Source organism: Chroicocephalus ridibundus, chromosome 1 (genome assembly GCF_963924245.1).
Source record: "Chroicocephalus ridibundus chromosome 1, bChrRid1.1, whole genome shotgun sequence".
Lineage (NCBI taxonomy): Eukaryota > Metazoa > Chordata > Aves > Charadriiformes > Laridae > Chroicocephalus > Chroicocephalus ridibundus.
The window spans coordinates 203738181-203763977 of NC_086284.1; the positions used below are offsets into that span (position 1 = coordinate 203738181).

Consider the following 25797-nt stretch of genomic DNA (forward strand, 5'->3'; position numbering starts at 1 on the left):
CAATTCACAGTTTTATCAGCATCTTCATATCATACGGGTTTAAAACTGTCACCCTTCAACAGCTCAAGACCGAAAATTACCCATTTTAGCCTCTATAGCAAAGGGATATTGAAATTAAAATTTCAGATTTTCAAAAGATGAAAAAACTGCAGTTTTTCTTTTGAACAGTACTTCTTGGTAGTAACAGCAGCATTTATCACCCTGATAACTTAGTTATCAGGGTGATGTTGACCTTCCATGGTAAAACGTTTCAAGGAACAAATGACCATGACCCCGGCTTTGACAGGGAAGGAAAAAGTAGAAATTTCTAAAGTGTGACTAAAAACCCAGAAATTCCCAGCACCACAATTCTGTAGGTTATGCCAACTCAAACAGAAAGCACCGGTATCAGAATTACCACTACCTGAACCAAAATTCTTCCTACTGAAGTATTTGAGCCCAGTTAACTGTGCCATTAGGGACATACTGGAGGTGTAGTCTAGGCAGTATCTTGAAAAAAAAGCATCAAACATTTCTTTTGGTATGAAAGGTCAAATAGATTTATCCCACTTGTCACTTCCACAAGATTATTGGGTCAGATGCTTGATTGTGAAAAATACAACTCTGATCACCTCCTGAAGAATCACAGAATCATTTAGGTTGGAAAAGACCCTTGGGATCATCGAGTCCAACCATCATCTCCACTCTACAAAGTTCTCCCTTACACCATATCCCTTAACACCACATCTAAACGAGTCTTAAACACATCCAGGGATGGTGACTCCACCACCTCCCTGGGCAGCCTATTCCAGTGCCTAACCACTCTTTCTGTGAAGAATTTTTTCCTAATGTCCAGCCTAAACCTACCCTGCTGCAACTTGAACCCATTCCCTCTTGTTCTATCGCTAATTACCTGTGAGAAGAGACCAGCACCAGCCTCTCTACAATGTCCTTTCAAGTAGTTGTAGAGAGTAATGAGGTCTCCCCTCAGCCTCCTCTTCCCCAAAAGAGCTGGAGGCCTGAAGTAAACTGTTGATAAGCAAGCCCCATTTCTCACAAACTGGTCACCAAACAATTCCCATTTGATAGAGAACTTTGTGCCACCCTGCTTGCAGCTGTAACACATGGCAGTCAACGCCTGCCTGTCTCAAACTGAGATTTGCATATGAAGACATTTATGCAAAGACGTGCTTCGTTTCATCTTACGAACATGATGTCCAAGGGATGCCCAGCCCCAAGAGATACATATGTCTGGAATCATCACTCTGAAGAATGGGGGAAACTGGAGAGGCAATCCCCTGAAGATATTTGGGGCGGTATGCCAGGGGAAAAAAAAAAAAAAAAAAAGAATTCTTGATTTTTTGAGTAGATGTAAAAAGTACATGTAGTATAGTCATACCTGAAAGAACTTGTGGTATGCTTTCGCTTGATGTATCATCAAGGTTCTCAAGGACACGTGCCTTATAAAAGGATAATATTACCGTGATAGCTGGCAAAAAGGTGAAATGCTTAATCGAGATTAGTACAGAATTTCTCTACAGAACAAAAAGTTCCCATTATTCAGGAACTAAAAACTCTACCAAATGACCTCTACAGTTTGTGATGCTATTAAATACGAACTTTGTATGCTTGTCTTGACACTACAAGCATGAAAAAAAGTACTGGACAACTTGCAGACACTAAAGACTTTGTTCTCTTACATATTCCCTTACAAACCATTCATTAAGAAAAAAAAAACACCTTTAAATGCAAAGTCAACACCCTGACAAAAACTTCAGTGGTCAAAGATCAGCCAAATAGAAACACCTTTAACTGGCAATAACGCCATGTGAGAAAATAACAAAATAATTTCAAGATGGTCTTATCTCTTTATGAAAACACATTACTTCGAGTTTCAGCGTTACAGATCAGTCCTTCCAATTGCCAGGGGAGTGCTGACAAATATTACCCTGAAACAAGCATGTAAGAGTTCCACCTGTTTAAATCCAGAATGCAGTGCCACTGCCCATCTTCTTCAGCTTTACGGAAGAGCTGGTATTGGTTCAATAGCGCTGAAGTGACAATGCAGAATTTATGTTCAGGCAACCAGTTTCTCAGGGTAAGTTTCTCTGGAAACGGTTATAGATCAGGGTTTGTGGAGTAACAAGAAGTCAATCTGTATTGCATAATCACTGTCAACTCCACCACTCAGTGCGAGTTATCTGACACTCAGATATAGAAAAATGTGCCAGTCTAAGTGTGAATAGGGTGCAAACTGAATAAAGGAAGGTAAAGTGTGAGGAAGGTCTATGTTTCAGTGGGTCCTACTGGTTTAAGAGCCCAGAACCTGTAGGTGTTCTACAGGGACCACCTCTTTTTGGACAGTATTTGAGGGAGCAAATAATTTGACTGTTAGAGGAACTGAACAGAAAACCATCATCAAACGGAAGATCCTCAACAATACCTGCATGTCTCTAGACAAGATACAGTCTTGAGGAGTAGTTACTGTCTCCTTAGAAGAAAGGATTCCACAACTGAGACTCCACATCTGCAGCACCCAGAGAAGTTTGAAAGGACACTCTGAAGACCACTCGGGCTTTAACAAGGATTGAAAGGAGGACCTTTCCAGAGTTAGTGAAAAAGTCAGAGAAAAATGACAATTTATCCGGGAATTCAAACCTGAGAGGTTAAACAGAGCCCCCACTTTTGCAAGCTGACACTGCAACAAGGCAAAGGATGGAACATTTTTCAGATCGTTGGAAAATTTACAGTCTTATCCCTGAATTTACAGAACCTAGCCCTCCGGGCAGTCACAACCACAGATAAGAGGATAGGACAAATATACAGGAAGTCCCAGTTCCAGGGTTCAGATGTTTTTCTATCAATAATGTTCACAGCAAGATGACAGGAGAAAGAACTTCCCAAAATAGGCCAGCTGGCTCCAGTACAGCCTCATTAGCAGGCAATGGCACTCAGACGTGAATAACTAGCATAGAATGCTCATTAGGCTTTGTAAGGGCTCTGCCTCCTCATTAAAGGGAATCCCTACAGGAATGCACTTAGTAGATCCTGAAAGAAGCATTGCTCAGAGTTACAAATGTGGCTAGCATCTTCTCTCTAGGAAGACAGAGCATGCAGATATCTAATTCTGAATAACGTCTGCGAAGGTGATGCTCTCTTGAGAGCAAATTAAAGCTGTGTCATTTCTGGAAGTAGATACCTCTGCACCTCACCCTTTCACGCTAATACCACTGGGGCATGCAAGGCAAGTCTGAGTAAGTCTTACACGTGGAGCTTGTCTTGAGAAGGCATTTAATAAATCTAATAACCCAACAGGTAAAGAGAGTAAGCACTACTGTTAAAATGTCAGATTCTTCATTTCATCTGCTTTGTATCACTAGATTTGTCAAGAGAAATTATCCAGAAAAAAATGTTCACCTCTGTACCTGGCCAGTCTGTAAAATAAAGTGCAACACTAAAGTATGCTCTTGAACAAAACCGCCCGTAGTCACAGGGATAACAAGGTAGTGCACCACCATACTGGCAGCAAGACTTCTGCAACAGACTGCATCGAATTCAAAGCCCTTAATGGTGTCAGAAACAGAGAGGCAGGTTCAGGAGACCGCCTCATAACTGCAAGGACCAAATACTATTAGGTTCATGCCTCAGAGGTGTAACCAGCTGGTCCTTGTAAGACCAATGAAACTGCAGGCCACGCCTGTCAGGAAGGTGAAAAAGAAAAATGCGGGTGTATATTTCTACTTTTGCACTCACCATGAAGGTTAGTAGGAAGGTATGTTTCAGCCTGCTTGACAGACCAGTGCAACGGTGACCCTCTACATTTGAGATGTTTTACCTTCACTTTGATGAAGGACAAGAGCATCCTTTCATGAATCATAGAATGGTTCAGGTTGTAAGGGACCTTAAAGACCATCTATTTCCAGCCCCCCTGCCATGGGCAGGGACATCTCCCACTAGACCAGGTTGCTCAAAGCCTCATCCAGCCTGGCCTTGAACACTTCCAGGGATGGGGCATCCACAGCTTCTCTGGGCATCTTGTTCCAGTGGTCACCACCCTCACAGTAAAGAATTTCTTCCTGATATCCAATCTAATCTACCCTCTTTCAGTTTGAAACCGTTACCCCGTGTCCTATCATTACACTCCCTTATAAAGAGTCCCTCCCTGTCCTTCCTGTAGGCCCCAAGTCATGGTAGACTTCATAAGGGAACTTTCCCTGGTGCTATACAATCTGACTTCGAGTTGGCCAGCTCATGGAAGCCATGGAGTCCTGAATCTCATGAAGCTTTTGTAAGTGTCCAAAGTAGATACATCTGAAGTTTAAGCTTCAAGTCTAATTTTCATTTCGAAAGAATGACAGATCTTACTTGAATGCCAATCAGAGAATGGAATTCAAGCTTCTCAAGCTGCTTAAGTACAAAAGTGCTACTTCAGTAGGGTAGCTGATTGGGACTAACACAGCACTGGGCATTCTCTTCTTTGTACATGCATTGGCAGAGAACAGAAAAGGCAAAATGTTAATCAACTTCAGAAATACTGTGAAGAGAAAACAACTCTCTGATCTCAAGTGACAGATCATAAAGAACATTCTATTTATGTGAACGTGGACTTGACTTAGTAAAGAGAGTGGTAGATTCAAAGCAGTAAATACCATCAGGAATGGAAGACATGCAGTATTGTCAATTGAATTATTGTTATTTGAATATTAAGAGACATTAAACACACGTCTATAAGCAAACAATCCTGAGTTTGGTTTTGTTTTGGTTTTTTTTGGTTTTTTTTTGTTTGTTTGTTTGGGGTTTTTTTACCTTTTTTAGTGTCAAGTTTTATACAATATTTTATTGCAGACAACTAGTGATTAGCTACTGAAATTGAAGGACATCTTAAAAGTTAAGGTTCATCTGCAAACTTTGATCACAAGAGAAAGTGATGACAGAAACTTTTTCTGCAGTTTTTCAAGTTATTTAAGGAAGTGATACAGCAAAGTAGTATTACATCTAGCATATATTATGTTACTGTGTGCATAGATGCATTTAAGTTTAAACAGTGTGTTCGTAAGAGTTTTCCTGAATTAAACTGCAGATAGTGAGACCTTCCTCACCTGGAGAGTTGAAGAATTTATTTACCCATAAAACGAAGTAGTTCCCAGTGTGCACAGTCCCACCCATCCAGAGAAGGGAAATAATACAGAATGCATAGTGATATTAATAGAACCGTTTATGTATAGGACAACTAAGCCCCAGATTTAAAAATAAATAGTGTAAAAAGTACTGATGTAGTCCTTGGGGAGGGAGGGTGAGGAGGGCAGGAGAGGTTGGGGGGCGGGCAGAGAGGATTACTAGGGACTTGTCATAAAGACTGAGTCTGTAAATACAGCGATCAGGTGACTGAACTATATTTAGAACACCTCAAAATTCAGTAAAAATGCATTTATTCCTGACCTCAATTCTGAATATTAAAGAGAATATGAATCATAATGTCAAAGGATGTTGCAGCAGTAATGATCACGGCACTCATGGAACTCAGCAAGAGAACTAACAGCTTACATTTGTTACAAATCCATTTGAATAATCTGCAGCTGGCTATAAAATAGGGAAACTAAATGAAAGGCTTATTTTGATAAAACACTAAGTCAAAGTGTCTTGCAAAGACTTTTCAAAGTTTTTTCATGTTACTCAACTTTTCAGCATGAACTATACGATCAACGAGTCCTGCTGAATGACTGAAATTTGCTTTTGTACAAAACCTGAATGATTGGAAGTAAGACATTTACAGACAGAACTTAGGCAAGGCTAATGGGCTGGAATGGCATAATTACAGGAATGCCTCCCCACGACGCAGTGCTAGCCAGCCCCTGACATTTATGATTCAAAAGGATTTGTTTCAGGTTTGCATAAATCTCAGACATTCAAGTAGATTGAATTCCATTAAAATATTTTCTAACTTACAATATAATTTAAGAAAGTTTACCATAACTTTGGTAAGAGAAATATTTCTTTTACTTTATTTTCAAGTTTTCACAAGGATCCTTAGATTAAATTAAAGGAAAACAATCTACATTGGTTTATCAATTTAAATGGTCTGTTCTGAACTGTTATTTCATTGAGAAACAGTTCTAGAGACAACCTGAAATTATTTTTGGCATGGAAATAGGAAACTTCAGATGCTTTTCCAGGTTTATGCTTGCATTGTAATTGTAAAAATTTAAGAATTTAATTGGATTCAAGTATGGAGAAGAGTTTTTAGCACGATAGCCCAACACTTCAAAGCTCCTGAAAGAGTAAATTACAGCTATTACATGCGGGTCTCCTTGAAGCCGGCCACTGTTTTCACCACGATGAAAAGTTTAGGGCCACCTCCACAGAACATTACCATGCTATGTGATACAAACTAGAGAAATGCTTTTTAAAATTATTTTATCAGTGACATTAATTTCTTTACATAAACAAGAAAAAAAAGCCTCTAATAAAATCTAGGGGAAAAGGCTACCATTGGTATATTTTGGACACTGATAACAAAATACTGACTTCTGAGATTTCTCACATGACTTCAAAGCTACTACTTAAACTAATGTTTAAGGTAGGTACAGGACACGAGCTATGTACACGAAAAGATAAGTAGTGTATAAACCATATAAACTGCTAAAGATAGATATAAAAGGGTCATCTGAGTAACAGAAATGGTTAATTACATCAAATATATACATAGAACAAAATGCATGGCTAGGAACATATTTCTTAAGAATTTTACCTCAGATTAATAAAGCATCATTAATATAACTTGATTAGGGAATTTTCTTGTCTTTGCAACTATACTAAAATAATACCTACATCCTGAATTTTGCAAATTGCTGTAGTTCATCCAGATCCTGGTTCTTGTTATTTGAATACGAAGTCAGAACCTGTGCCCTGCGTGCTGTTTTCAACAAAGTTTGGCCCAGAATAATGCAAGGCTTGCTAAGCTGGAAAACTGCGCTTATAAGGAAATCAGTGATGAAGAAAGGTAAATGAAGTAACCCTAGTGTATTACTTATAATGAACCCAGTAAAATGGGACAAGAACAAACATCAAACAAGAGTAACCAATTCGTGAACATTCACTACAGTGCAATTACTATTAAAGGGAAAAAAAAACCCAAACCAAACAACAAAACGCCCACAAAAATTCCAAATCAAAAGATATTACCAGCCCATGAAATGTCCAGCTATACCTTTAAATGATTGCTTTTAATGTCATATGTGAACTTGTAGCATATATTTAGATAAAAATGGTGAAATATTTTCAACTACTCAAAGACTACTTAGGAATAGACAATGAAGATTGTTCACATAATTTGTATTTTAAATATCTGTACATCTGTACGAACAATGGTTTGCAAACATCAAAATCCTCTCAGTGGGAGAAAAATACGTTGATCATAAGAAAGTTTTTGATAAATTTAGTAGGATAAATAGAAAATATTTGACACTCTGGACTGCCTCATTGTTTGGGAATTGTATTATTGAGAACAATAGAAATACAAGTAGGAATGTTTTGTTTTGAAACAGTGAGGGTTTTCTTCCTTGATGCTTGAACAAAAGGCAATAAAGATTTATGATGTGTTAATTTGCGAACTAGAAAGAAAAACATTTTTAAGATAACTATATTCCAACTATTTCTAATGCAAGACGTGATGAAGTCGAAAAAAATTTTGGATGAGTCAATTCCTTTGCTAATTGTCCAAATTGAAACTTAAATTATTATAGTCTATAAAGAAAGACTTCTTTTGTACCTAACAATTTATTCTCTCTTAGAAGCCACGTCTGTCAAGATACCTCACAGCAAAAAAACCCCCACAATCTCACCTCATGAAGCAGCACGTATTCATCCTACATTCAAGAACGACATACTTACACAATTGATTTTTCAAGTCTGCTCCCCTGTGATCCAACTATTTCTCCCAGCGTACAAAACATCTGTCCCAAAAAATCCTGAAAAGCAGTAACATAAAACCTCAGAACTCATATTTCACATTGAAATTCAGTTTCCCATTTATCTGGGCTGTTCACTATTGTAGAACACATGCTGTAGAACGCACCTTAATAATAATTATGCAAAATGAATCATAAACCAGACTTGCTACTACATATTTTACATAACACTGGGTCTCGTTTACAGAAGTAACTCTAATGCACTCCACTTACTGTTTTTATATTGCCTTTTTCGTCAACAAAAGAGAAACAGATGGAAAAAAATTAAAAGCCTTAGAAACACGACTGTTTCTTTACCTTCTTTAACTGGAGCATTTTAATAAATTTCTCTTTTATCAAGAGATTCTACACTTATTCTATTAATTTCTTGGAAGTTAATTATGTTGGCAGAAATTCAAGTCTGTGCAGGACCTGTATGAGCATCCTGGATTGCTTTAATGACAGACTTTATTTTTGCGTTTTATAATTTAACTGTATCACTAAAAATCAGCTAATTTTCATATTATGTCTCCCTGTAACATACGTGGTATAAAAATATGAATAGATTTTCAACCTGTTGTACGTGTAGTGAAAAAAAATTTATTCTGCAGTCACGCTCCGTATCTTGCAAGTGAGAAGAGCTTGCTAGCACTGCTCTTCCCAGCATCGCGGGCAGCAGCAGTAAGGATAAGTTTGTGAGATTTGTTCACAAACAGCAATGAGAATTGAAACGCTATATTTCCTATACAGCAAACCATAGCTTTATGATATGGTATATAGTAGCGAATATCCGTACAAGCAGTTCTGACTCTTCTGTCAGCCCAGGCCACTCCTTCCCATCTCTGAGCTGGGTTAGTTATGGGTCCATACAGCGAATTGGATCTGAGAACTAATCCCAGTGAAGAGGAAAATAACCCTGCAAAACCCACATTTTTTAACTACGTCCTTTAACTGATCTGTCACTGAGGCACTTCCATATAGATTAAGTCTTTAAAATGGCTAAAATTCATCTGAGAATACTCAGCTCATTAATTTTTAAAAACATCAGGCGTGACTTATTCTAAAGTAACACCATTTTCTACACTGAAATCCCGTATTCCACAATTTTCTTTTTTTTTTTTTTTTGGTGGAGTTTCCATGATTAATTCCTATTAGTTCCACAGCTTGTTATTAGTGACAATTGTTCATTACTCTGTGGTTTTTTTCTTAAATCAGGAAGTTACCATGAACACAGAAGTCTGATTTCAGGTAGCCAGTTTTATAAACATTATTACAGTCAGCTACAATGGCAGCACTGTCTAGTCTGGTTACTTCATACATCCATTATAAAACGTGCTTCATTTGCTTCTTGTTTTGCCAAAACTGAGTCACTGAAATTGAAATTCTTCAGGCTGACTCTTTCTTCATGCCCCAAACTGGTCAACTGTTAAATGCTGCCCAGTATTTCCAAAGGAATGGGTCAACAGCCTTTTTTTTTTTTTTTTTTTTTTTTTAAGGAACAGGGAAGATCTTGTTTTCCACACAAGGTGACTATGACTCATGAGCAGTCTAGCCATGCAAATGCTACCAGCCTAACATTTTTCCGACACACCAAGCTCCCACTGCATGGATACGAGCAAAGCTCTGCTCACTTCCTACCTACTCACTGCCCAAATTCTTAAGAGCTATGGCAAAGAGACACAGGAACCTGGCAGCAAAAGGAACAATCCAAAGCACTTGGGAAACGATGGAAATAAATTGCTATAGGTAAAAAAGCCATTTCTAGCTACCACCTCTCACAGGGTTCTCAGAGACATCTTCTTCGTGTGCGTAATATTATATGACAGAGTTTGGATGTCTTCAGCACAGATACCAAGTCTGCACCAATCTGTACAGATGTCCTCTTAAAGACAATGGGGGGAAATAGATATTTCCAATATTAATGTTACTGCCTAAAGAATAAAGTTTCCCTCCACAACGGAAGATTCCAGGAAATTGGCACCGTTTAAAAAACAGGACCTAGGGCATCTGAGTATGCTTAGCCTGTACCAGTTAGAACGTAACAGGCACATATGTAATTCAAGATCTACTTGAATAGTCTTCAAAGGAACATTGGTTTGTTTTCTCATTGGTTTGTCCTTTTTTTCAACTCCTGTTCCAGTAATCAAACAATGAGATGTAGGCTATATAGTTGCATATATCTTTCTTTGCACTTTCATAGTGAATAACTTATCTTGTGTCTTATCTTTTTTCTCAAAAGTTTAACATGAGTTTTTTGTACAAAGTAGTATGTTTCGGGGAAAAAAAGAAAAGAATTCGTATAAACTAGTTACTACAGAAGTGCAAACCATCTTGAGCAGATGCCCAGGATGAGGCTTTATCCTTGTTGAAGACACTATAGGGAAGACTTCCATTTTCATTGCAGTTATTCAGACCACCTTTCCATGATGACAGAGATAGAGAACAGCTTGTCAGGGGCTTTAAATCTTTACAGGGAGGATCTAACTGGAGATCAATGGCTAAAAGTCTTATCTTTTTACCGTGAAGCACAAACACACAACATTCCTTCCATTATTCCCTTTTCCTTTGCTCCAGACTCTTAGAGGTTCTCTACAAAAAACCTTCCTGTATTTATTTAAAAAGTTCCCTCGGAAGCCTCTGAATTCTACTCTTGCATCTCTAAATTTCAAAGTTACTATTGAGTCCCTTCCACTTCAAGACGACACGAGCATAAAAGGTTTCTACTAATATTAAATGTGACACAATCAAATCATGTTCACAATTTTTAGAACCCAAAGAACTATCAACAAAACGCAGCACATGACGTATCTGAAAAGGTATACATGTGTGCTTAAATATGCTCTTTAGAGGAGGAATGTCCCATTAAAATTATACTCCTGAGCATTATATATGTTATTAACCACAGCACAATCACTGGTTTTGTCTCTATGCATCTGGTATTACTTACAGTCAAAAGAAAGTAAACATATTTAAGAAAGTGTTAGCATTTCAGCACAAGAACGTATAATAGCGAGGAAAAACTTACGTGTTTGGATAGATTAGGACTCTTTGAGTCAACATCATAGCTTTAAAAAAAAAAAAAAAAAGAAAGTTATATCAGAGTTGCCAGATGACAGATCTGAGGACAATGTAAAGAACCAAAAATCAAACAATCTTTCACCTATTTCAATGTGTGAAATTTACACAAACAGATTCATGAAGTCTCACCAGTAAAGAAGGTGAATGGAATGACCACAGATTACAGGATTACCGTTCACTAACTATTTGAAATGAAATAGTTTCCAGTAAAGTGCAGGCTACTAAAAGAAATTATTCTGATATTCCTGTTTGAACTATGAAAGCTGCCAAACACCAGAACAAAAATTAAAAGTTAATCTTGGAAAACAAACTAAATTGTGAATTATTTTCTTAGGTAATTTTTCAGTCGTTTGACTAATTATATAGAAATAACTGACAATAAACTAAATTGCTTCTAGCAAGAATTTGACTTGTTCTTTTCAGCTTATCATAATCTTGTTCTTTCTCCAGCTAGGAAATGCCATTGTTTCCCTTCCACTATGAAGTCATATTTAAAAAAAAAAAAGTACTCTCCGAAATTCTTGGTGGATTACTGATCGCTGTACTTCCATAGTGGTCCATCTTCATCAGATAACCCATATGAACATTTTTATCAAACCCTACATTTGGATTCAATACCAGTAACTAAACTGAAAATGTATCCTCAACACCCGCCTCAGCCTCCCCTGCCTGTTTCCATTCCCACCGCGTGGTACCCTGTCCCTTTGGTTGTGCTGCCACAGCTGGTTGGTGGGATGCACCGTGGACCAGATCACAGGTCAGGAGGACGGGAATACCATAATGTAGCCGGATGTGGTGCAGCACAGTCAAAGTTTTAGAAGCATATTTGTAAACAAAGAAAGGACTATAGAAATCACTAACACCAGGGGTTTGGGGTTTTGTTGGGTTTTTTGTTTGTTTGTTTTAAAAAACGTAATTGCATACTGTCTGATGAAATTGAACAGAAAAACACAACTGGTAATTTGACCTGAGGGCTGGCTACACAGCTAAAACAAAGAACTACTTCACTGGCAAAGTCAGTTACAAATGATGAAATAGGAACAGAAAGGAGCCTGAGACACTGGTGGCTGTACGGTTTGGGAGGGGGCTCGTGCTCATTTATCAGAACACCAAAAAAATCAGAGATATACCGGCAGCTTTCTTTTTTGTTGCAAAAATATGAATCCTATGAGGAGTTTCTTTCTTTGAAAAATAACTTTGGCCAACAGCACTACAGAATTTCGTTGAGGAATTTAAAAAAGGAAGCCTTCTAAAGATGCTTCTTTCCTGATCTGAATCGGAGTTTTAATCCGTAAGTAGCTATATGAGATTCATATTTTAAAGTCTGAGTTCTACAATATTTCATTTCTTATTCTATCATTGTTATAGGGCTCTAAAGTAAATTCACAGATTATGGCTATATGGGCACTTGCAGGCAAACATTAAAAACAGTTATTCGGCTTTGAGTTGAAAATGCACTTGTGTCCATGTAATCCAGAACAGCAGCAGAAAGCAGTCGGGTTTTTCTGATAAGTACAGAGTATGTTTGATATTTACAGCTTTTCATAAATAAACAAACAGGAGTCCATTTCTTTGAGTACATGAAGAATCAAACGGGAGCCTGTATTTCCCCTTCCAGGTCCAAGTGCTTTTCAGATAGCACTTACCCAGAAGTTCTTTACAGATTTTCCTTTCTTTGCTATCTTTGAAGCTTTATTTCCTTAGACTGAGCCTAGCTTTCTCTTTCCTGGTTCATTTCTTTGGCTCTTCACTCCCATTGCACTGCATCCTCCCCCTCCCCCCTCCCCATAACATCCGTGCATCCTTCGAGGAGCAAGAGGCAAGCAAATCAAGATTCCTACACAGCCCCAACTGTGTCTTTATTTCAGCAACGCTTTACCCGTACTTGGAGGAGAATCCTCTATTTCACAAAGCGACTATCTCTTAAAGTTATTTTAAATAGCAGGCAACAGTTAAGACTCATCAGATTTAATGACATTAAACCCAACTTCTAAAATAAAAAAAATAAAGTCTGCACCAGGCTTCCATGGTGAAGAAGAAAGTATTTGCACCTAGCCATCTAGAAGCACCCTGTAGTCATCTTGGCATTGAGTATTTCCTTCCACTCCTTGAAATAGTTGAAGTTTAGATGGAAACAGCTAGCTGCTATCGGTGTATTCAGTACAACAGAACCTTTTTCCTCACCCATCCCTCCAACATTTCTCGTTAACTTAGGAAGCATTCTGACATGCTATAAAAATACATTTACAGCTAAAGAAAAATTAGACATAGGGTTTTTCTTTGTTTCCACAACATAGGAAATGCTGCCATTCAAGAGCATTTCAGTACACCCTGCTGGCAACTTAAAACAAAATCTGGAAAACTACGTAACTTTAGTGTTGCTAACATGCATCTACCAGGCATCATACTTTTTCTTCCACTGCTATGGGAAAAATCATGACTAATGTGATCACTGCCCTATTTATTTTAGGCCCTGCTTAAAGTACAGATTGCTTTGCATTCCAGAAACTCGGGGGGAGAATCAAGAGACTGGCAGAGTCACTCTGAAGCAACTTCTTGGGTAAGTAAATGCCACATTAAGACTAAAGCCTAGAAGATTTTAAAAAAGGCTTTACCATGAACTTGCTGGGAGATTTTAGGCAAATTATGAAGTCTTTCTTCATCTGCTTTGCTGTCTACAAGACAGAAATGTAATAAATGCAATCTCTATATCAAGGCAAACTTGCAATGTAACTTTAAATTGGGAAGCGAAAATACTACAACTTACCACTGCTATAATCAACACCTGAGTAGGATTTGTCACAATTCCATTACACAAATCAGGAGACCTAGATCTTTAGGATTATATCTTTCTTGATATATTTATTCAGTAAGTGACTTAACAGAGGATTCTCTTAAATCTCTCTCAAGAACAAACAAACTAAAAGAAATACACATGAAGGCAGAAATCTTAAGAACACAAAATAGGAACTGACAAAACTCAATCTAACTCCTTGCAAAGGAAATGAAAAGAAAAAGGAAAAGGGTTCAACTAAAAAGGACATGTAAAGAAAAATTGTGGCCACTATGCATACTACACTGCAACGACGGGTGCATGGCTTTCCCTTACTTATCTAAGAGGGATATTCAACTGCTCTCTCATAGACCAAGGTCAGGAAGAATTGCTAATAAAAAAGAGGATGTAAATTAAAATAACAAGACAAGCTTGATTATCACAGAGACTGAAATAATAAGAATAGGGTGATACGTAACAGATGACGTGCAAGGTAACTGAACTCTCTGTATTCTACTTTCCAAAGAATAAAGTGCAAATCAAACCAATTCCATCGCCTGAACGGAATGAGTACATCTGGAATAATGTCAAAACTTCTAGAACATCACTGCCTTCATTTTAAAATCTTAGAATTTAGCATACTTAGATGCATACTGGCATTTATTTTAGTAAAGAAAATTTTGTTTCTGTACTACTTGTACAACGTTTTATTTCTGGACAGTATATCCATACCTGTTTTATTGACTTCCTTAGCTTTCTATTTTCAAGAAGTAATGATTGTGAGTATGATTGCACTTTGACTAGTTAACACCTGCCAATTTCTTAAAACTCAGTCATTATTATGTTACATTTTTATTTCTGAGGAAGCAATGCTAAATCAATCTGAGGAAGCAATGCTAAATCAATTTATGAACATATTCCATGTCAATAGATACTATCTAATTTCAAGTTAATTTTACGCTGCAAAAAACTTAATATGTTTACAGAAGCTACACTACTAGAGTCAAAGATTGTTAACTTACAAATCAAAGCGCAGATTCTCTCTTTCTTCAAAGAAGTAGTCCATTATAAATTTTCTTACAAAATCTGGATTTAAAGTATTATCAATTACTTCTGTTCTTCCAAACTGTAAAAGAAAAGTATAAGTTTAAGCCACACGCTATAATGAAGTACAATTAAGCAGACTGCCAATACCAGCAATATGTGAGATATCAGAGAGCCTGTAAAAAATTCTCTTAAACAGATGCCATAAAAGAAAATGACTGTGTTCGCATGAACAGGTCAGTTATCCGTGGATGAAGAGAGACTAGCAGAAGATCTCCTATTTCAATATAAAAAGTGGTGCACACCCCATATCATATGACCTAAACTTCATAAACATCAGCTCCCAAAGCCGATCAGAATCCACAAAAATTTGGGGAAGAAACTCAGTAACATAAAAATCCACTGTTTCCTCAAAAAACAACAGCAAGCAAAAGCTTCAAATTATTGCTTATTTCAGATAGCTTTAAATATTAGGGAACACAGTTCTTCCATTATAAGTATATCATTTTTGCATTATCCAGCTCCTATTTCACTTCAGTTCAGTTCTCTCTTCATCTCTCCTCTCCCTGACTTTCTGCAAAATGCCTTTTCTTTCTTGGTGTTTCTTGGTGGAGGGAGAGCCTCAGCTCTCATCAAGCCAAAAATATTTTAGTTTTACAAAAAAAAAAAAAAAAAAAAAAAAAAAAAAACCACCAAAAAAAACCCAACCCCGAATACTTTTGATTGACTTCAGTTCATATACATCACATATAAATGACTGATCATAAAATATCAGTGTAATAATTTTGTTCTTGTTTTATCTGTTCTTTCAAGATACTCAGAAAACAAAACAAAAATGAATGAGTTATTACTGAAATGAGTATTTCATTTTGTCCTACATACTGAGCACATCAAGACATAATTTGAATATAATCTACTGAAGAGTTTTCTGACAGTCTGCTGAAAGATCATCATTAAGGAGTCCTCAAAACTGCAATTTGTGACTAGAGACTTTTGAATGACTGAAAGACTGCCAGCCTCTTCATTGACAGGACTCAACTAAATCAATGAACGTGGATAAAGAAAGAATATACCTTCTTGTAACTGAAGGTTTTTGAGATGTATTTCCTAAAAATGTTTTCACATCACGGATGTGAATCTAACCACTATAACCTGCACAGAGCTACTCAGCCTCCAACAGGAGCCTCCCTGTCCTGGCCCCTGCATGCTTAACATATACTTGGTACAGAAGGACACAGCATACTCCACCGTCTTTTCCTCTCTGTTCTTTCATTGCTTGATTCTTATTAAAATAAAATGTCAAAGAACTCCAGCCACATTATTTGTGTGCTCTAAAGAAACTCCGTTATTGTCAGCAACTCCTTTTTTTTTTTTCCCCTCCTTTGAATGACCGTGCTCGCATTCAAACTGCAGGGGGTTGCCTCCAAGCACCATTCATTCACACAGGTCACCTGGAGAAGAGGGCCTGTATCTCAGAGGACGACTGCTTTGCAAAAAGCAACTACCCACCCAAAGGTCTCAGGTACAACAAAATGTTCAACAAAAGTTAATACATCTTCAAGACACAGCTCTATAAAGTCTCAGGAAAAGAAACAAGCCTCAGAAGCGACAGAGCGGTGATTTGCGTCTTTACAGAGTGTGCTTGAATCCTGTTAGGTACCTTCACTTTTGCTATGCTGGGAGATGTCCAATTGGGACAGCCTTATTCAGAGATCTCCATATTCTACACTCCCTATAAAAGACAGAGAAGCAAAACTATCTTCCCAATGAACGATACCATCTCCAAATAAAAAGGTAAAGAATATTTAACGTTTAGCGTCTATTAGCATACTCCTTTGCTTTATATCAAGTCTTAAAATCTAGGTGGATTGATTTCCTGGCCTCATTGGAACCTTGATAACCCCTGCAAGAAGGCTTCTGAATATGCTCTAAGGCACAAATTGTTTAGAAAGCAAGTTTGCTCATTACCCATCACTGTATTTCTTCAGCTGTGCTAAGCTAAAGCAACTGCAATGAAGGGGGTAAGCATTATACAGACGTAGGCAGGAGAAATCTCCAGAAGCTCTCCAGAGTGATGAAGATACTGGATATTCAAAATAAAATCCCCCAGTCTCTTAACAGAGGACTAACACAGGATGCACATGATGCCGGAAACAGATCAGAACACGAACAAATAGTTTGATCCTTACTGTTTTGGGTGAAAAAAAGTCGGTCTTTTGAGAAATGATTCAAGGTGTTCTCTGAAACGCTGTGATAAAGTTGAGTGGCAGAGTGCTGTAAAACACTCTCTTGAACCGGTGACTACTATGGCCAAGTTTTAATCAACAAGAAACAGTATCAGTGATAGAAAGCTGGCATTTCTGTGGGAACAAATACGGCTGGAATACTTGCCTGGGCTAAAGGGCCTTTCTTTCCCCTCTGAATGGTAGAGTTCAAGTTTTATGTACTTTCAAAGCCTCCAATCAGTTTCTAGGGCAAATAAATCTCCGTGTTTACAAATAAAATCTTCCCCTGTCAGCTGCATGCTTTATAACATTCCACAATGTTCAACAGCCAGGAAAAACTGAAAGCTGGAATGGCTGATAAAATGAAATATGCAGCAATATCTAGGCATTCAGTACTGTTTGAAGGTATGCACTGAAAATGAGAAGCCACCCTCTGACACAAGCCAGTAGACAGCAGTTTATCAGACCAGGGGTGAAAAATTAAAAACAATGGGGTCATAAGGACCATCCATTTTGCAGTTCTGAACAGGAATATATTTAATCTCTATATTTTGTCCCCCTCAAGTGTCCTATTTCTTCTGTTTGCACTCTTACAGTAAACTGTCCAAACTCTCTCAAAGACTGGAATCAGCTGCATAAAGAGGAGATTTGTCCTTGGTACTGCTATCTGATAAACGCTGACCTCCTCTAGTAGTGAGGGACTCTGGGCCTTCAAAAAGAAGATGCAACCATGACTGCACTGTAACTCACAAAGCCACCAGAGGCACAGCAAGTAAGCAAAGAACATGTGTCAAGTTCTGGTAGTCTCTCATGCTTCGTCCAACAGAATCAGACACGCATATACAAAGATATCCATGAAAATATCTCCCAGCTTGTGCAGATTCAAGTAGCAAATTGTCCTGTGAGATTCCTTAATCACCAGGCAGGGAAAGAAATGTTACTGAAGTACTTTAAATCCTCAGATTAGGACAAGCCTGAAGGAGAGTAAGAGGATCTTACTCAGTCATATGGGACCTACACTTCTATATACATGGAAGATGCACAGAAACAAAGAACACAGGGAGCTGTAGCATAAGAAAGTCTACTTTCTGCTGCCAAAGTCATCATCTAAATTCAAAGGCACAAAGCCAAAATAACTTCGTAAGCTCACAGGACAACTTGTCAAAAGAGTCCATTTAGGAGCGCTAATACCTCTCTCGACAAACCTCTGGCTTGACACCTTCATAAACAGATGATTTTCTGACAGTACAATCCTTCTTGAAATAGTAGTGTCAGTTTGGACAACAGAAGGATATACTTGACTTTGGAAAAGCCATTCAGAGGAGAAGAAAATTAATGGCTAAGAAAAACAGACAAGAATCATAGAATGCTTGAGGCTGGAAGGGACCTTGGGTGATTGGCCAGTTCCACCTTCCTGCTCAAAGCAGGATCAGCTAGAGAAGGTTGTCCAGTCAGGCTTTGAGTATGTCCAAGGACAGAGACACCGCAACCTCTCTGGCCGACCTGTTCCAGTGTAAGTTCACCTTCATGGTGAAAAGGTTTTTTTTCTCATGTTAAATAGAATTTTCGGTATTTCAATTTGTACCTATTGACTCTTGTCCGTCCACTGGATACAGCTGTGATTAGTTCATCTCTGCCTTCTCTACTGCCTCCCATCAGGTACTTACAAACACAGATAAAACGTAAGCCTTCTCTTCTCCAGGCTGAGCAGTCCCAGCTCTCTCACCCTTTCCTCATACCAGAGATGCCCCAGTCCCTTTAACACCGTTGTGGCCCTTTGCCGGACCCACTCTAGTATGTCCGTATCTTTCTCACGGAGGGGAGCTCAGCGTTGGAGACAGCCCTCCAGCTATGGTCTCACTGGTGCTGAGGGCAAGGATCAGCCCCCTTGACCTGTTGGCAATGCTGTCCCTAATGTGACATGGGACGGTGGGCTTGTACCTCAAAAAACCTCTCCATTTAACTCAGCTGGAAGGTACGAGGGGACTGGGGGTGTGACAACTTATACAAGTGCATGAAAAAGCAAGATACAGGCACACAGCCAGGCAAAGGAAAGGACTGTTCCCTTTGTTCCTACATACCCTAAAATGATTGTGACTGGAGGGGGACACAGACACTCACCTCAGACAAAAACCCAGCTTATTTATACAGCCTTCTGGACTCTCTCACAAAGTTCAACAAAGACAAATTTGAAGTCCTGTGCTGGTACTGGGGACTGAGTGGTGGGGTACGAGCTGCGCAGAAAAGGTCCTGGTGCAGCCATGAGGGTTTGACAACACATCGGGTTGTACGAGGGTCAGCATAGACCCTATTCAACACATGTGGGGCCTCACCTGGAAAACTGGCTACAGTTTGGGTCTCTAAATACAATGGAATCAACAGACTGGAGGCAGTTCAGTTAAATGGACCCTAAAAAAAAAAAACAAAAACAAACCCCAACCCCCAATCAGCAGGCTGGAGCACACAACTTAAAAGCTGATGGAGTTTGGAGAAGGGATGGTTTACGGAAGATCTATTTCCACTACCATCCTCCACTACCTAAAGAGCATTGCAGAAGACAGAGCCAAAGAGCTGACAGCACAACCAAGAGACAAGATGCAATAGTGAGAAGTTACAATAAACAAAATTTTGAAGGAATATAAAGGAAACACTCTTGCAGAATGAGGGATTAAGCACTGGAATGGGGCACCCAGAGAATTATGCGGTCTCTGCCGTTATAGAATTTCAAACCTTAGCTGGGAAAGGCCCTGAACCACCTGGCCGAACTTTGAAGATGGCTTTGCATGGATCAGGAGGATGAACCAGACACAGCAAATGAGTCGGAAGCTGGATAACACAAGAGTTCCTTTCACCTAATTTATTCCATGATTGTGTCATAATTCATACCTTGGGTTTTCAAGTTTTATAGTTCCATTAGAAACAGAACTATGTATGAATTCAAAGGAAAAGTTACTTCAAAATGAAAAAAATAGCCATAAAATGGCAGCTAAATGTTAGTTTTAAGTTTTCAGAACAGTAAAATATCATAAATTTATAAGTACTTTTCGTCCCTTCAAATCTGCATTTTTTTCAGTAAACAATATTCCACTTTACACTATAACCATGTTACACTTGGGAAATCTTTCAGACTTGATTTAAAATGCGTGACAGAAGTGTATCAGTAAAAGAAGATAAATGTGGAATGGAATATGCTGATGATTTGATCACACTGAGACCAGAGGAGGCCTAACAGAATGCCCGTTACACTGCTATCTTTGTCTCTCATCAGTTACACTGCAATTGTTACAAAATTCAAGAGACTGAATTTAGTGGCACTGCTAACTTTTCTCTACCTTAAATTTTTTTTTTTTTTTAATTGAAGCTTCAGTTTTTTGGTCTGTTTACTTTTTTCCAAGGGCTACACAAAGGATTTCTTCACATTAAAATATAACAACTAATTACTTAACCGACAAATTACTATTAAAATGTATCTTATAGATGACGTTAAAACGCTGGCCTCCAAAAATCACCAGTCTACACTTTTCAGCTAAATGAAACATCATCTTTTAAAATCTGTTTTCCCAATTACCTATAGCCTTTTTTAAGCAGAACAGGTTATTTCTATAATCCAATCACTTACGACTAATAACATAGCTGCTAATTAATTAGTTCTCCGCATAGCCTAGTTTCCCCACTAACAGTTGTGTAAAGGTAAAATCTTAACATGACCAATAAGCAAATGCCTTTAGAAATGTCATTCAGGAGAGTAACAGAATCCATTTAACTGTTTAAAGGAAAATAAACATTCAACAAGGAAAATCAAGAACAGAATCCCTTTTCTGGCTTTCCTGAGATGGAGTCTTTGTCACCTCATAATGCAAGCTCTCCTGGTACAAGAGGATTTTTAAAATTTATTTAGTCATTTGAATTTTTAGACCATCTCAATCTAGTCATCCAGCCTGGGCTCTGAGGTTAATGGAAAATCATAACCTTCGTTTTATCATCAGAGTTATAAAGGACTAGCAAGTTGGGTAAGTCCAGTATCAAAGATACGAAGCAACTACTGTAAATATGATGGTCTAACCCAACCCTCTGCTGACCACCTTTTATATCAATTAATTATTGAATTATTTCATGCTGAATTAATTCTTGCTCCAACTTTATGGGTATTATTCTCAAGTTCACTCATGACAAGTACGCCCTCTTTTCTTGTATTTTAAAATTTGCAGTGTTCTATCACAATTGCAATGAAGTTGTTCCAACAATTAGTCACCCCCATTCTGAAAAATTAGTTGTTGTTTCTTTTCCGATTTTTATTTTGCTTCCTTTTCCATCTTTTTGATCCTTCTATACACCTTTGTTAGCCAGAAATGTTTTCCATTATGAAATTTATGTTCTTAGTGTTGATATTTATAGCTGATTGCAATTATCCTTAATTCACTCTTCCATTAGGAAAATAATTTAAGGTTTTTTTCAGTGCAGCACATTATTTTAATAATTTAATAATTCTTTAATTTTAATAATTCATTACTTTTATCTCTAGTCTTTTGTCTTTTCAACATCTTTCTTGAAACGTGAGCAGTCAGAACCTAGTATTCTGTTACAAGTCTAGGAAACTAATGAACTAAAAAAATGGTTTAAACTATCACTAGGTTCTTGGCTCTGATCTAAATGGCTTTTGAAAATTCTTTAGGAAGCTCCAGGTAACACTCTCCATTGGAAGCTCATTGTACAGAATGGGACATGAGCACACAAAAGACAATTCTCTTCTCAGTTTGTAATCTAGCTTCACTACATGTGAACAGAACAACTAAGAAACTTCAATTGCCGAGAAAAAAAAAAAGCAGTACCAATAAATTGAGCCTGTTATAACAATGACTAATAGACTTAAATAATCATAATTACACAGACCACACGGAAACAAACAAAAAATTCACAACTGCCAAGCCTACCCTAGAAAAAGCAAAAAGCATAGTTGTAAGATGTTCCGCAGTGTGTTTGTCCCAAAGGAAGAATAAGGTTCTTAATATATAATCTCATACTAATTATCAGAAAAAACAACAACAGACCTCTAACATGCACACAGGCACTGATATGAAATCTGCTACTGCACATACACATGATGGCAATTTCTACATAAGCCTTTTTAACTGATGGTCGTACGATCATGAGCGTATAAAAACCAGAAAGGATTCCTCATTTTTCTATACTTTGGCTTTTTTACATTAATGGTTTCCTTTGAAAGGAAACACGACTTTCTTGAAAATATGATGTTCTTTTATTCCAACTGTCTTAATTCCCTCAAACAGTTGATTCTTTCAAGAAATCTGCCAGAGAAAGCTTTGCTGTGAGAAGAGTATCATGGAACAACAAGATTTATTCTTTCCTCACAACTGGGACAGTATAGGCTTCTTCCGTGCTCTCCATTCCTTTGCTTCCTTGTACTGAAACTTTTTCCACTATCTGCTACAAACTACATTCCTATTTATGCCATGTCCCTCTGCTACAGAAGATATGAGCTATTGTTCCAACGAAACTTCACCAGTACTTTAAAAAAAACCCAAAGTCTAAATCCCAATAAACACCTATTATAAAACGTCTAGCCTTTGTCATTTTCATAAAGACAGACTTCGAAATCTACAAAGGAGACTCAAAAGATGTGGAAATTTACTCAGGATGTAAAATAACATTTGGCAGCTAATGAAGCTGGAAGTCAGCATGGTGAGGACCAGTGAGGGAACAGACTTCCAGACAGGTATACAAAATTAATTTGCATCCAATGCATTGTTACAGTAGATGGACCAGAAGCTCAGAGCCTCACTCCATGGGAAGTTCCTTAACACCTACCACTGGAGGATATTTATTGCCAGTAGAACTGCAACCGGTTGAGTATTTTACAATGTCTATTATTTATTTAACGTTCACCTTTGAAGTGCTCCCTCTTGTTTTCAGAATTAACACCCTCTTTGAAATGAAGAAATTCTTTCAGTATATTATTTAAGGCTTCTGTAGATAAATAAGTTAGACTTATTTGTGTCCTCACAAAGTAAGGGGAAGTAAGTATTTTAAAACCAAAGCTCAGATTCTGATAATGCATTTATTGCCATTTATACTAAATTGAAATACCTGATGATCACACTGTAAGTGAAAACAGGGAAAATGTTTTGAAAAACAAGAGCCCTATTAAATTGAGAACAAAACATCTAAATTCTTTGCTAAGGATATGGTGTGCAAGAATAACACTGGGTAATAACGCTGGAATCTGAATAGCAGGCAAACAGGAGTCAGTGCCCAGAAAACACCTACCTTTCATTAAATGAAGGGTTTGATTCAACTATTGTATTGAATCCATCTGAATAGCTTAGCTGAAGGGGAAAAAAAGCACGCTGCTAGAATAGAATGCTAGGGAAATTATGGAGATTATGAAATTATTTACTGTGTTTATGATCCTCAAGCATTTTCTGCAGCGTTCAAAAGAAAATAATTAGGCAAAAGAAGGAAAAGAACTATGCATAAAAAGATACGGAATAGAAACAAGGTAAAGTATGTTGCCATGACTGAACACCATTCTTTAATGTCTACACATATCATCAGTCACTTATTGTTTGTCTCTGTTTTGTCTTCTCCAAACAATTCTAGGTGACTTCCACCTCTACCAGCTAGTAAAATATTAAATAAGTGTTTAAATGCAATAAAACAGACACATAGACAGAATTTTATTGAAAAACACAGTATTAGTGCATTCACCACTGCAGGCAGAATAAGCACAAAAATAAAGATATGAGACTACCCAGCTAACATATACACCAACTAACCTTCTACCCACCACCTTATTTTTTACCACTGGTATAAATATAATACACCACAACATATAAAATGCTGTCCTGACTCAGCCCTTCTATCATGTCAGCCTCTGAGTTTTGACTGTCATAACAGCTACGAGAAATGGGCTTCTACTCACCAAACTTTACATCTGACATAGTCAAAAATGTAGGCTTTTGATCATCACTTGGAGGCATTTCTAAAGAATGATTCATCTGATCTAATGTAGACGTCTAAATTAGGTCTGATGAACTGCCCTCAGGATCTTATCTTTTTCCATTAACTATAAATAGTTTAAACAGTCAACTGAGTTGTAAATACCTAGACCTTTTGATAGACAAGATAGGGATAATTATGTCTTAAAAGAAAAAAAAAATATTTTCTATCATGTGCCATGTCAAAAGTCCATTTTAACCCCTGTAGTTCCTAAACTGGCATATGATACCATAACCACGTGCCAAAGTGCATCACCTAGCCAAGATACTCTCTAATCAGTGCAAAGATGCAATACAAGCAATAACGTTGCACACTGCCTTGTGCAGGTGGTTTTGCTTTGGTCAAGGAGATAAGATGGCAGAAGACAATACAAAGCTATATGGTAGTGACACAATTCCACTATTACAAACTTGGATCTGTTAAAATCAAGAGCAGATAGAATCTTTCCATCAACAATCTCCTAAATCACCTCAAAATGAGCCCACAGAATATTTTCTAAGTAAGGTTATAATGTTATAATTTTACCATCAGGACAATTACCATAATAAAAATGGTTAATACTTAACAGTTACACCAGAGAAGCATGAAAATTCCACAAAATTACACATGAACCTTAGACAACAAAAAAAGCCAGAATTTCTGACAAAGTCCTCTTAACCCTAGACCAGGAAAGGTCCCAAATGGTTTAGTGATGATCTAGGCTTGACTGCCAAATCGCATCAAGCCACCTAAATGGCTGAAGACTCCTCTGTTTTCAGAGTTAGCTATCCAGACACCTAGAACTCTGTGTGTGTCCACTACTTCTGCCAATTTAATTAAAGTTAGTGAATTCCCATTTAGGGTCCTCAGACTGATATTTCTTCACACAAATCACCAGAGGAATGTGATCCAGTAGGTATACCGAGAGGATGTCCAGTACACAGTTCAGAACAACAGAGAGCAGCAACTTAAGTAAAAGCTACAAACAAAATAGGTACAACCTTTCATGCAGTGCCCAGTTATACAGGCTTTTCTCCAAGCAGGAGACAAATGCAATTCTCTAATCTCGACAAGACTGAAACCCACATCCATCATGTTTCAGCAATGCAGAAAGTGTACTTCTCCAGCCAACTGGCAAGGACACCATATACCAGGGAAGAGGACTGGTTTTATCAGGGAAGTGGTCTGCTTTCTCTGCCCTTGGCCCCTCCACTGGCATTTTTACACAGTAGTAATCACATAAAATATCAGTTCTGAAAACAAGAACATCAGAACTCCTCTCTTTTACAGGGGAAAACAGTAAGATAGTTCATTCCTCCCTTGGCTCTATTCTTAGAACACATGGCCACACAGCAGACCACCTACAACGACGAACAGTTCCACCAATCCTCTCTGTAAGGCAGCTAAAATAGCGCATTTTATCAGTAGAAAGATGACCACCCTTCCCCCAACACCATCAACTCATTCGAAGAATAACATTAAAGGAGAAAAATTAGATGACTAAGTACAGGGAGACAGTTCCAGGCTACAAATGTTGATGTGCTGTAGATATCCAATTTATATGTACTTGATTTAGTTTCTTAAGACATCTCTCTCCAGTGTTTACACTGATAGGTTAAGAAGCCATAGTCCAACCTATACATAATACCCTCCCTCCCTTGTTGCCCAGTGTATACTCTATTCAGCAACACCTAACTCCTCCCAGACACTACATGGGAAAAATAGATCTCTACCACAGCTACTTGCTAGTTTTGCT

The 25797-nt window shown here is 37.8% G+C and overlaps 1 protein-coding gene across 1 annotated transcript in view; it reads right to left on the reverse strand.

Annotated features, from left to right (window-relative positions):
- The window catches only part of CPNE8 (copine 8), a 106728-nt gene that overhangs the window by 60037 nt on the left and 20894 nt on the right, over positions 1–25797 (reverse strand). Inside the window, exons 4-6 of the mRNA XM_063323398.1 lie at positions 14799–14902; positions 10951–10990; positions 7870–7946 (exon numbers count right to left, since the gene is read on the reverse strand). Of these exons, the coding sequence (XP_063179468.1) occupies positions 7870–7946; positions 10951–10990; positions 14799–14902 (221 nt within the window). The remainder of the gene's footprint in view (positions 1–7869; positions 7947–10950; positions 10991–14798; positions 14903–25797) is intronic.